The sequence below is a fragment of the Diabrotica undecimpunctata genome, chromosome 8, assembly GCF_040954645.1.
Source record: "Diabrotica undecimpunctata isolate CICGRU chromosome 8, icDiaUnde3, whole genome shotgun sequence".
Classification (NCBI taxonomy): Eukaryota; Metazoa; Arthropoda; class Insecta; order Coleoptera; family Chrysomelidae; genus Diabrotica; species Diabrotica undecimpunctata.
This window is the reverse complement of record NC_092810.1, coordinates 34,123,570-34,136,919: the sequence shown is the minus strand read 5'-3', so window position 1 is coordinate 34,136,919 and position 13,350 is coordinate 34,123,570. Positions and strand designations below refer to the sequence as shown.

The following is a 13,350-nucleotide window of genomic DNA, read 5'->3' as shown; positions in this document are numbered from 1 at the left end:
TACGGTAAATTAAAATCAAAAATCGACGTGTTACAGGATTATTTCTTAAAATGCTGAAATCGAAAATCTAGGATAAAACGCGATTTGGTTAATAAGTCAAACTAAAGTACAATTTTCAATGCTATGTATATTTTTTACCCTTTTTGAAAATACATAGATCAGCAAATTATAAATAAATTTTATGTTTCATAGATACTAATATTATAGAAGTTAAATTTTTAACACGTTAAGCACGGTGAGACATCAACGCAATGTCTCACTGTCCGGTAAACTTAGGCCGGCGTGACAATAATAGACGTCTCATGTCAAACAGAAAATAAGACGGCGTGGCTCACTGTAAAGTCACACGATAATGATAAATTTATGGGAGGCGATAAATAGCCGTCTATAGAAACATCTAATGTGAACCGGTCTGGAATTTTTAGACACATTCAGTACTTACAGTCAACTGAGTGTCATCAATGAGGAGATATTGTATTTCAAAAATAAAATGCATATAAAGTAAACAAAACATTTATTAGCAAAAACTCAGTTACAAAATAAAGACATAGTTTTATATAAATGAAAAAAAAATCGCATTACTTTGATTTTGTAGCAGAATGCGTTTCAAAAAAACATGGAACACAAAAACTCTTTTTACAAGATGTGCACTGCCATTTCGTTCTTGGAGTTTTGCTTTGTGCTTCTTGCCGTCCTAAAGTTTCTTTTTTTAAAGCATAGCACACAACACATCGACCTTTAGCGTGCTCTTGTAATACATGACGCTCATCATTTTGGATGTTCTTGGCCGATACAAGCTCATGAGTTACATCTAAAAGTGTCAAGGCAAGATGCTCTCTGAATTCAGTAATCTGCATTTTATTTTTCGTTATTTCCTTATAACACAAGTATGCATTCACTAAAGCAGAACCTAAAATTAACTCGATTGCTAACTTCCGGTACCATTTCGTTTCCTTTCTAAGAGAATGCGAATATGCTTTCAATTGATCCGAAAGATCAATATAAGCTTTGGCTTTGTTATAATCCGCGATGGCTTTTGGTTTTTCTATCTCTTTTCCACGTTGTCTCACTCCCACTACCTCATCGGTGTGTTTGGTGGTCAATAGCAGCACATCTCTCGTATCTTTCCATTTCATCATAACGACACCTGTACCACTTTCCTGGGCAAATACTTCATGTCTTTTTAGTTTTTTTGCCACAACTTCTTTCGCGTTCAGTTTTCTGTTCGTCCTTACAGTTCCAACAAGATGTGTTTTTCTGTTCAATAATTTAGATGCTAAATCCACACTAGTATAGTAGTTATCCGTATGGAGGGTTCGACCTTTGTCCAAAAGATTGTCCATCAAACTCATGACTACATTCGCTGTTGCATTACTGATACCATCAGTTCCACAATACACTTGAAGATTATAGGTATATCCACCAGTTGTACAAAGTTTGTACAATTTGATTCCAAATTTGTTCTTTTTGTTTTTAATGTACTGTTTAAATTTTAAACGACCTCTAAAAGGAACAAGAGTTTCGTCAATACATACATCTGGTCCTGGCACAAGAACGTACTGAAATCTTTCTATCAACTTATTGATCAGTGGGGTCAACTTTCTAAGTTTATCATTTGCAAAGTTCACATCCTCGTTATTGTTGAAATGCCACATTTGAAGGAGTTGTTCGAATCTGTTTCTTGGCATGAGATCTTTTACCTTGTTAGCGTATAAAAAATTAGTGCTCCAATAAGCTTTTAGACGTGGTAGCTGAACTAAACCCATCCAAATAATTACACCAAGAAATATTTCCATTTCTGTGTTATCAGTGGGAACCCATTCCTTTACGTGGCCTTTTAGCTTCTGCTTCTCTCTCAACACTTGCTCGGCATAAAGATTGGTTTGGTACACCATATGGTCAATAATCTCATTTGTAATAAATAGTTTGAAAAAGTCGTATGGAGTCTGCTCATATCTATCGTATAATTCAGCTTTCAACTGTATTCCATATAGCTATAATTCCAATATCAACACTAGAGAAATCAAACGTTCTTAGTGAAGTACCATCAACGGGTCCCCATACTATTTGAGTATCCTGGGTAGTGTTATTTTCTTCATCGGCGTCTTCGGATATATTTCGAGCTATCACATCTTCAATAGTTTGATCAATCTGTAACAAAATAACTGCTGTGATCCAAAAATTTTTCAATTGATTTATAATAGCAATGTCGCCAACAAAAAAGAAAGATCTGAACTAAGCTTACTCACCATACTGTTGTCGTGTTCAGTTGTAAGTTTACTGATACATTCAACTGACGTGGATGGAGCAAGTTCTCTTTCAACATTGATCGCCTCAGTGGTTTCAAATTTTTTTGCACGTTTTGTAGGAATTTCTTCATCACTACAGGTTGCGTCACTACTATCAGGTACATACTCATCGGATAAATAAACGTCCTCAAATTCACTTATTTTATCGTCTTCATCAGATAACAATTCATCCCACAATGTTTGCAGCGCAGCCTACGTTGCTCTTGTTCATAATCACCGTTAGCCATGCTGCTCTCTTGATGTTTCGACTTAGAATGATGAAATGTGCGTAGTCAATGAAATCAGAAACACAAACCAACTTGTTGACATGCGCAAAGTGTGACATCACATTCATGTCTCGCCGTCTCTGTAGGCCGATATATTCGGAAAGACGGCGAGACATTAATGTGATGTCACGAGAAAAATGATAAAAAAATACGTAAAATTTTGCAATATTAGAACTGAACTATATGTCAGTTATACATATTGAGCATTCTATTTAACAAAAAATAAAAAAAAACTCCCGTCCACGCGGAACTTTTTTTACTTAGTACACCCGTGCTTAACGTGTTAATTAACATATCAATGGATTTTGTCCTCCTGCTATCATTCGGTAGTTTTTGTTTGGCATAGGCATTTGCCATTCAGCCAGTCACAACTTTTTTCTGCATTCAGTAGTTGATGCGGTTAATAAATAAAAAATAATAATTTAATAAGTGAATGTACCTAACCTTTTCGTATTTTCTTCTATACTTCTTCTTATTCTTATGTAGACATGACTATGTCTGTTTTTCAATGTACCGGGTTTCTCTTTATATTTTGACCCCCACTTATTTTCCTTAATTTCGGGAATACAAAAAAAGTTTTAAATAAAAGTTGTATTATTTTATCTGTACCGACCAACAATGTAGCAACAGACCAAATTTTGTATACAGGGAGTGCCCAATAAAATGTATCTTTAATATTTCAAGTGGGACACCCTGTATTTTTTTATAGTTTTGAGTAGCCCTGCAATTTCTGATTACCGATATACCATGAGGTCCATATGTATGGAATAAATTCATTTTTAGCGTTATTGTGTACTATTTGAATAAAACCTGAAACAGGTCGATTTTTATTCTTAAATTGACAATTTACAGCATGAAAATATTATCCCCCTCCATCACTCCCTTTGAATTATAAGCACGCCCTCGAAAATTTTAAATAACAAGGGGGGTCGTGTGGAACCCTGCTAGAAAGGTGTTTTAGTCCTCTGTTTAGCAATATAAAGTTTTTTGAGTTTGTGCAATCATAATTGAGAAAATTGATTTCTACAATTAAATTAAATGTTTCACTTGACCACCATTATTCACTTCTTGACAATAACCGAGGCGATTTTGGAATTCTACAACATTTTGTATGGCCTCGGGGGTTATTTTGTTAATTTCTTCCGTTATACCAGCTTTTAAAACCGCAATATTGCCTGGTCTATTCAAATATACTTTAGAAATAATAAGGTATTTTCGTATCTGTTCTGCTAAACATTAGGGAAAAAACTTAGAAGATAATAAAATATTAGTCAATTATTCACATAAAGAATTGATATGAATCTAGTAGGCTACTGTCATTTAGGTATTTAAAGTTACTAAATGACGTCAGTTTAATATTTGTACGCCGTATTAAATTTAATTATGGCTCATTTGTCCGAGACTCAAAGAATAGACATTTTAATTATGATTTGTTGTAGTAATAAAACAATAAATCAAAAGGAGGTTTGTGAAATGTTTAATAATAAATACCCTGGTCAACAAGTTTCGCAGTCTACAGTTAGCAAAATTAAAAAGAAGTTTCGTTATTATACTGTACATGTACTAAGTATTGAAAAACCAGGTAGAAATGTTAAATTTACTTATGAAAAAAAGTTAGATGTACCTACTTCTAGAGATTGAGGAAAATCTGCCAAAGACAACTCGAGAACATGTCGCCGTCAATGATGTAAGTAAATCATCTATTTTGAGAGTTTTGCATAAAGAAAAATACAACCCTTACAAAGTTCAGTTGGTTCAGAAGTTAAATGAAGATGATCCTGATAGAAGGCAAGAATTCTGTGAAATAATGATGGACAGAATGAACGCAGAGTTGCAGTTTATATACAAAATAGTTTTTTCTGAGGAAGCGAACTGTCATTTAAACGAAAAAAAGTTAACGTTTGGGCTGGTATGATTAACATTAAAATTATTGGTCCTTATTTTTTTGAGGGCATCTATTTACTACCAACAAGACAGAGCTCCACCGCATTTGGCACGTATAGTTAGAAATTATTTAAACGAGGTTTTTTCCAATAGGTGGATTGAAAGACGTGGAACGATCGAATGGCCGGCTAGATCGCCTGATTTGACTCCTCTCGATTACTTTTTATGGGGTTATTTAAAATCTAAAGTATATCTTAATATACCAAACAGTATTGCTGATTTAAAAGTTAGGATAACGAAAAAAATTAACAAAATAACCCCCGAGGCCATAGAAAATGTACGAGAATTCCAAAATACATTGAAAAATACATTCTACATATTATGTGACATTATCTTTTTAATTTACTTTTACTTTAATTAACTCTAAAATTTTACATTTTAAAAATCAATTTTCTCAGTTATGATTGCACCAAACTTAAAAAACTTTATATTGCTGAACAGAGGACTAAAATCCCTTTCTAACAATGTGCCATACGTACCCCTTTGTTATTTAAAATTTTCGAGGGGGTGTTTATAATTCAAAGGGGGAGCTGGAGGGGTATAATATTTTCATGTTGTAAATTGTCAATTTAAGAATAAAAATCAACCTGTTTCAGGTTTTTTTCACATAGTACATAATAACGCTAAAAATGAATTTATTCCATACATATGGACCGCATGGTATAACATTGTGTAGCATTAGTTTTGTTCTATAATGGCATATGGTACTACAAAAGGGTAACCATGGGTGGCTATGCAACTGACATTTCAAAATGAAACAATTATTAATTTATTATAAACTGTCAGTTCTCATACCGAAATGGGTTATACTGCAGATGAAAAATAGATACAATGTCAATTTATGAAAAAATTAATAAAAACAAGCAAGCGACAAGAAGAGAATATAGGCTGATTTATCCAGATCGACAGACTCCTTCTGCAAATACATTTTTATATAATTATCATCATGTCATAAATAAAAAAAATGTTTGAACAAAAGAAACGTACTATCGTAGGAAATGATGATGAAGATCTTAATACTTTGCTTTACTTTGAAGGTAAAAATTAAATACTTTAATTAGAGTAATAATAATAATAGATTAAATCCATAATAACATTTTTATTTTAGAAAATTCCGAAACTAGTCTAAACAATGCTACTAATGCATTAGAGAAAAGCCGTGCGACGATACATAGAGTTTTAAAAAAAGCACAACTATAAGCCGTACAAAATATTACAGGTACAAGAACTTACCGATGTTCATAAGAGAAAGCGTTTACAGTTCTGTCAAGACATGCTTACAAATTTGAACAATGATCCTAATTATTTTTATAACATTTTATGGACAGATGAATCAAATTTTTTAACTTTGGGGATTTTTAATAGAAGAAATAGGTATTCGTGGGAACAAAAAAATTATAGAAAAAGAAAAATTAAACAAATAAAAAAGTCAGGAAGAAAATCAATAAATGTGTGGTGCGGAATATTTCACAACAAAATAGTTGGACCATTGTTTTATGATTTTAAATTAACTGGGGAATCATATTTGGACACTGTAATTACAGAAGTGGATGAGTTATTAAATCAAAATTATACACAAAATCAGTTAAATATATGGCAACAAGATGGAGCACCGCCACATAATGTCGTAGCCGTTCAAGAACATTTAAATAATCAATTTAATGTGTAGATTGCCTATAAGGGTAACATTATATGGCCACCAAATAGCTCCGACTTAACATCATGTGATAGCTTTTTATGGGGGTTTTTAAAAGTGTATTTTGATTCAAATACAAATATTAACACTATCACGGCAAAAGTTCGCGCTTAAATTGAAAATTTAAATGGTCATAATAACACAATATCTGACGCATTAGAAAATTTGAGACGAAGATATTACTTGTGCATTGATAACAATGAAGGGCACTTTGAGCATCTATTGTAATCTTAAATGTAGTATTGTATCTTAAATGTAGTATTGTAAGTCATCAATTTCGTTGACTTTCTAAACATATTTTTTCTAAATATATTTTTTTCTTATCTTAGTATAGTATAGTAGTACCATACGCCATTATAGAACAAAACTAATGCTACACTACGTTATATATTTGTAATCAGGAAATGCAGGGCTACTCAAAACTATAAAAAAATACAGGGTGTCCCATTTGAGATATTGAAGATGCATTTTATTGTGCACTCCCTGTATACAAAATTTGGTTTGTTGCTACACTGTTGGTCGGTACAGATAAAATAATACAACTTTTATTTGAAACTTTTTTTTGTATTCCCGAAATTATTGAAAATAAGTGGGGGGTTAAAATATAATGAGAAACCCGGTACCTCCAGCAAGTTGTCGTTCCATCGGTTTACGTGGTCTTCCTACTGATCGTCTTTTTATTGTGGAACCGTCTCTTGCCGTCTTTAGTACTCTATTTGTTATCATTCCGCTTATATGATCGTTCCATTCTACTCTTCTATTTCTTACCTAGTCCTTGATGTTCATCACCTGGTATCTACGTCGTGTATCTATACTTCTAGCTCTGTCCCATAGTGTTTTTCTATAAATTTTTTTAAGTGTTTTCATATTTACTGTTTCTAACATCCTTTTTGTCCTCTGTATCAGGTAGTATTTCTGCCGTGTATGCCATTATGGGTCTGATGACTGTTTTGTACATTCTGCTTTTCATTTTCTTCCCGATATTTTTATTTCTCCCTATTGTTTTATTCAGGCAACCTGCGGTTCGGTTTGCTCTATTCACTTGATCTTAAACTTCTGTTTCGAGCTTTCTGTAGTTAGATAATGTGATGCTTAGATAATTATTTAAACTCCATCACTTATTCTATTATCTGATCTTGCTGTTATAACCATGTATTTTGTCTTTTTTGGGGAAATTAGCGTGTTCAATTTTCTGGCGATTATATTAAATTGGTACAGCATACGTTGTAAATCATTTTCACTGTGAGAGAGTAGTATTGCATAGAAGATTATTTTAAGTTATTTTTGTTCCATTTGGTATTATTTTTCTTACTTATTTTTTTTTACTATTTCATCCAAAATCAGTTTGAACAATAGAAGACTCAGGGAATCTCCCTGTCTTACCCTATTGCCAGCTTTAATAGGGTCAGTTAGTTCTTTTTCTACTTTTACTTTTATTGTATTGTTGTGGTAGATATTTTTGATCGTTTTGATTATTCCTAGAGACGTACAATAATTGACGTACAATAATTGGATAAATATGCCGGTTTATTGTATTCTAATGATTTCTCTTACACTTGTCTAATTGTAAATATAGCGTCGGTGAATGATCTTCCAGGCCTAAAACCTTGTTGTCCTCCTGCTAGTGTTATAATTTGATTTAATTTATTTGTTATTATGTACTTTGGTTGTTAATTTTTGTGTTTAATAAATCAATTTCTCTGTTTTTTTTCGTGTCCGATTTGTCCTCCTTTTTGAAGAGAAGTATTAGAATGCTTGATCTCTATTCTTGAAGAATTATATGTTGTTCTATTATTTTTTGGATTAGTTTTAATAGTTGTTTGGTCAGATCTGGTCCTTCGTACTTTCGGAGTTTGCTTAGTATTCTGTCCTCTCCTGGTAATTTTTTATTTTTTAATTTCTTTAATGCTTCCTTAACCCCTTCCGTCTCAATATTTATTTCTTCGTTTGTCGTCACCTCTAGTGTTTCTTGGTTCATAATCGTTACCTTTAGCAAATTGGGATCGAAAGTAGTCTGTCCATGTTTCCTTCTGAATGTGTTTCGTTTTTATAAGTTCGTTTATCTCTTTTCTTTGTCCCCTGATCATTCTCCATATTTCTTTTTGTGTTCCGTAGAAGTCGTGTTCCATCAATCTGTTTTGAGAAACTCTGTCAGTGTTTTCTGACCCTTTCTTGTTTTCTTCACGTTTTGTCTTTACTTTCTCTCTAAACCATATGATATGTTAAATGTTCGGTACGTTCTTTCTGTCCCAAGTGATTCTGTTTCTGTATGGAGTATTTTTGAAGATATTTTTGAAGATGTAGATCCAGACATAGAAATACGTAGCAGGAGGATTGAGCAAGCCAGAACAGCATTTACTAATATGAGAACCTCTCTAAGCAACAGCAGCCTTAACTTAACGCTTCAATATCGCTTTGTAAAATGTTACATTTACTCCATACTGCTATATGGTGTAGAAACCTGGACCTTAAAGGCCAATGTGATGAACCGATTGGAGGCCTTTGAAATGTGGGTATTTAGAAGACTACTTAAAATTCCCTGGACAGATCACACAAAAAATGTCGAAGTAATAAATCGAATGGGCAGAAAACATGAATTGCTGCCAGTAATAAAAAGAAAAAACACTGCTTATTTGGGTCATATATTTCGAAATTCCAAGTACCAGTTCTTAAAGCTTTAGATGCCCATGCACTTTTCAGAGCCACACAAGATCGAGAGGAGTATAACAGAATTGTCGTCAACATCCACTAATTGGATGGGGTACCATAAGAAGAAGATGAAGTATTTCATGATAATTCTTATTTTACATAATACTAGGCTATGGTCGCTACTTACATCTGCTGAGTTGAGGCATCTTATGTCAATTATTTTTGATGGATGTATACCTCTGTTGGTTATAACATATTCTTAGATCATAGGTTAATCATAGATCTTTGTCCACGGGTGTTATTAAATGTATATTTGTGTCGGTATTTGTAGTCAAAAAATGTTTTGTTTATTCTAAGTTCGTTATGCTTGCAGAAGTTTATCATCAGTTCTCCATTTTCGTTTTTGACATTCTCATTATATTTTTGCTTAATTTCGGGTATTACTTGATTGCCTGTTCGAGCGTTAAAATCCCCCAATATTATAATCTTCCCTCTGACTTGATCTACTACTTATTAGTTTGTAATTATAAAATCATTGAAATACTTTTACATCATTACAGGAGGACCAAATCGTGCATGGAGGCCAACATGGAGGCCCACAGGTATGTAGAAATATTTCTTCAAATTGTATAAGGACCTTCATTTTTGTTTCAGCTTATGTTTTATACTATATATGCCCTCAACGGACTTATTTCTTATCTTTTAGCATCCACCATTTGATTTTTGTGGTCTTCTTTGATATATTGGTATTATTTCGCTTCTTACTTCGATATCCAGTACAAGAAACGTCTTTTTCGTTTGTAACGATTATATTTTGCCTACCACATAGGGTATTATTATAAGGGGTAGAAGATTGGGGAAAAAGATTACTGGGGGCGAAGATAGGGCAAACAAAATAAACGCTACTTGTGCAAACGGCACTCAGAGTTTGTTAGGAGAGCTGGGGTCGTGGATAAGTAAATGACAAGGGGTTTGGATTGGGGCAACTACAAAAAAATGGAACAAAAGGTCATGAATCTCTTGGAACAAACAAAACAAAAAGAAACAGGAAACACCTCTAGTAATTTAAAAAGGACGCCACTACGAGGTGCCTAATTATAACTATTACAACAGCTAGTGGTAACTGTCGAAATAATTATTAAAAATGAAAAACATCTTTTTCAAATGAAACTCAAAAAGGGTTAGTTAAAAAAATAAACAAATGTTAAGAAAAAAATTTAACATTTATTGTGTCTTACCACAACCAGTTAAAAAAATAAGACAATACAAAAATACTATATAAATAGTTACGAAGTACAAAAATACAAAAAAAAAATTACATGTGTCCTATCTGTTTACACTGGGGAATTGCTACAAAAACTTTCAAAATTGTTACTGCATAGAGGTTAACCTTTTTTAACAACAAAACAAATGAATATCGAAAATAATAAAACGAGCTGTCATAACTTAACATTAAATTTAAAAAAACTTAACAAATAAATTGACAGCTAAAATACATTGATTTGCTACTACTAACTGCTACTAAAATTGTTTTCCCGTAACGTAAGACGAAGATTTGCATGAAAAGGGGCAAAAACAGAAAACTTTACAAATTCGACGTGAATTTGGACATAACGCTGAAGCCTATCACTCTTGACCGCAGCTCCAGCGAGAGTGATGAAATTATCTTTAAAATTAATTCACATTACTTGGTATAAACAAAACGCTGGGTATAAACAAAACACAAACGGGAATTAAGACGCAAATTATTAATTTGAAAACGCAGTATCGGGCGGTTTGAACAAAGAAATATCGAGGAACATACGCAGCTGCGAAATAAATAAACAACTCTAAGATGGTTTATATTAACTAGAGCCGACCTAAGAAGGAATTGAAATATATTTCGGGTATTTTAACTTAAAAGATACGAACTAAGAAATATGGAAAAAATTATTTGTTATTATAATGCATATATGAGGGGACTTCAATTTAATACATATACGAGGGGATTTCAAAATACAAATCAAAGTACAAATCAAAAGTACAAATCAAAATTCAATTCAAAATACAAATTTCCTTCAAGGAAAATGCAAATGCTACACGTTTACTCTTCAGAATGATGGCTTTGGTCTTCTCTGCCGCGAGTTCCAGTCCGTGATCTATCACCCAGTCCTTCGCGACATTGCCCGTATGTCTTACCCGAAATAGAAGATCTTAATCTTAATAGAAAAATAAAACTTGATATTAGCGAGATACTCTTGATTGCACTGCAAAAAGCTCTGCTCGTTCCAAATATTCTGACATGTAAAATGATAAATAATAGTAGATATGCAGACGATACTGTGTTATTGGTAAGAACATCGTAGGAGCTTCAACTTTAGAGAATATAAATAGAGCAGTGAATAAATGGAATATATGGGCCCAGTAATGCGCAACGAACATCAATACAGCCTACTCCAAATCATTCTGCAGGGTAAGATTGGTACAACTTAACGACTAGATAACTTATTAGAGCAGTCAATAAAACTAGAATAGCCATGCTAGTACCTAACATTCAAATGGTGAATCATAAAAAATATCTGGGAACTATCATAAACGAGACAAGTGATCAAAATATCGAGATCAAAAGATGTTTAAGGAAACTGTTTAATGATCCGGCTCTTTCTACCGATAAGAATGTTAAGATCATATGTGTTAAGTATCTTGTTGTACGGCGTGTAAGCATGGACTCTCAAAAAGAACATGATAAAAAGAATTGAGAGTTACAAGGCGTAATGCTATAGACGAATATTAATATTAAGTTGGGTTGACCAAGTCACAAATAAATAAGTAGTAAGTTGAATACACAAAAGACTCTTGTAAGATAAGGGAAACAAACTCTTAAAAAATTTTAATAAATCTTAATAAACTCAAAACAAATTATTTTACATGCATTTGAACTGAAATTAGGACAATGTGAATGCGACAGTGGTAAAACAATTAATAAAATGTAAGTGAGAACTTTTATTGTAAATAATATTTATTTATTAATGTAAACACAAAGCGTTAATATTTCAATTGAGTGAGTACATTTGCTTACCGTCATTATGTAAGTCGTAACCGCGAATTCTCAATTGTCAGCACGTTGAATATTGAAATAAAGTAAAAAAGTGCCATAGTCTCTTAGGGGGAAATGTCAGTCTAAACCCCAGCCGAGCTAGTGCAGTGGAAGCCCAACACAATATTCAAAGTAATATTTTTTACAATATTCATAAAAAAGAGAAAATTGAAATACTCGCGCCATTTAACGCGAAGACAAATGAATATACACGTTTCTACAAACTATATTACAGGAAAAGATTAAAAGGCGACGGAATTCGTGCAAGTAATTCTATGTGCTTTGTGACACAGGCACTGATTTCCTGAGATACTTTCGAAGCTGTTATTTCATCTCATCCCTACATGTAGCCTAAGCCAGATCGCTCATGACAGCCCAAGTTGTAAATGTACATATTACGTTTATAGTATGCGATAGATGTGGATAGTTTTGGGAAAGCTAGGGCTTTCTCTAGGTCAAAAGTGAATGCATAGTAAGAATTGTCAGTATGGGCCTTTTCTGTATAATATTTCATAGAAGTACGTGCAAGCTCGGCCTTTATAAGATGAAATTCGTGCTCTACTACAACCTGTCTTATCTCACTATCATCTGTTATTGCAGATTTTTTTAATTTGTAAGCATCACACTTAGGGCACGTATCTTTTTGTGGTACATGAAAATGGAGGTTGTACTCATTATTTAATGTACGGCGATAAATATCACAGGAAACGGGGACAGTGCCTCGTTCCTGGCAGTACTTACTGTACCGGGTGGTCCAATAAGCCGATCTCTCGGCTATATATCAGAAACTATTAATGTTATAACTTTTGGAGAAAAAATTCCTTAGTAAAAGTGGCCAAGAGAAATCGCAGGAAATAACTTTCTAGTTTCTGGGTTAACCGCTAGGGGGCGTAACCTGTGAAGAAAAATTTGAAAACCAGTTTTTTGTGAAATATGCCCAATTATACCAAGTGTTAAATAAGTAAACTAGAAAGGAGCCTAAATTCCGCACAAAGTTTTTTAAGTACTTTTTTTTATTTTTTCAAATAAAGGGTGGGGGAGAGTGGGGCAGTATTTATGGATAAACACCTATAACTTTGGTTTGGATCAACCAATTTTAATAAAATTAGTGTCATTAGAAAGAGTGTGGATGATTTAATTTACATCACTACTATAAAACAATTGCATTTAGTTTTAATTGTCATGGGTAGAGGTTACTTTCGAATAGAAAAAATTAAAATTTGTTTTTTTTTCAAAATGTTTAATGGAAATACCTATTTATTGTACATTATAATGGAACTGGATTAAATTCGTAACAAAACGGCGTAAAGCGCATGTTGATAGCGGTTGTCGAACTCGAGATATGAATAAAAATGCATAAACATAACAAAGTAAGTATAGTATTGACTCACCCTTTATTATAACTTAAAA

At 32.9% G+C, this 13,350-nt stretch overlaps 2 protein-coding genes across 3 annotated transcripts in view; one reads left to right on the top strand and one right to left on the bottom strand.

Moving 5' to 3' along the window:
* The window catches only part of LOC140447412 (pyrokinin-1 receptor-like), a 649,679-nt gene that overhangs the window by 171,451 nt on the left and 464,878 nt on the right, over positions 1-13,350 (bottom strand). The window lies entirely within an intron of this gene.
* LOC140447410 (inter-alpha-trypsin inhibitor heavy chain H4-like) overlaps positions 1-13,350 on the top strand; it is a 59,382-nt gene that overhangs the window by 39,370 nt on the left and 6,662 nt on the right. For both annotated transcript variants that reach the window (XM_072540048.1, XM_072540047.1), the window contains one exon: positions 9,425-9,466. In XM_072540048.1, the coding sequence (XP_072396149.1) occupies positions 9,425-9,466 (42 nt within the window). The remainder of the gene's footprint in view (positions 1-9,424; positions 9,467-13,350) is intronic.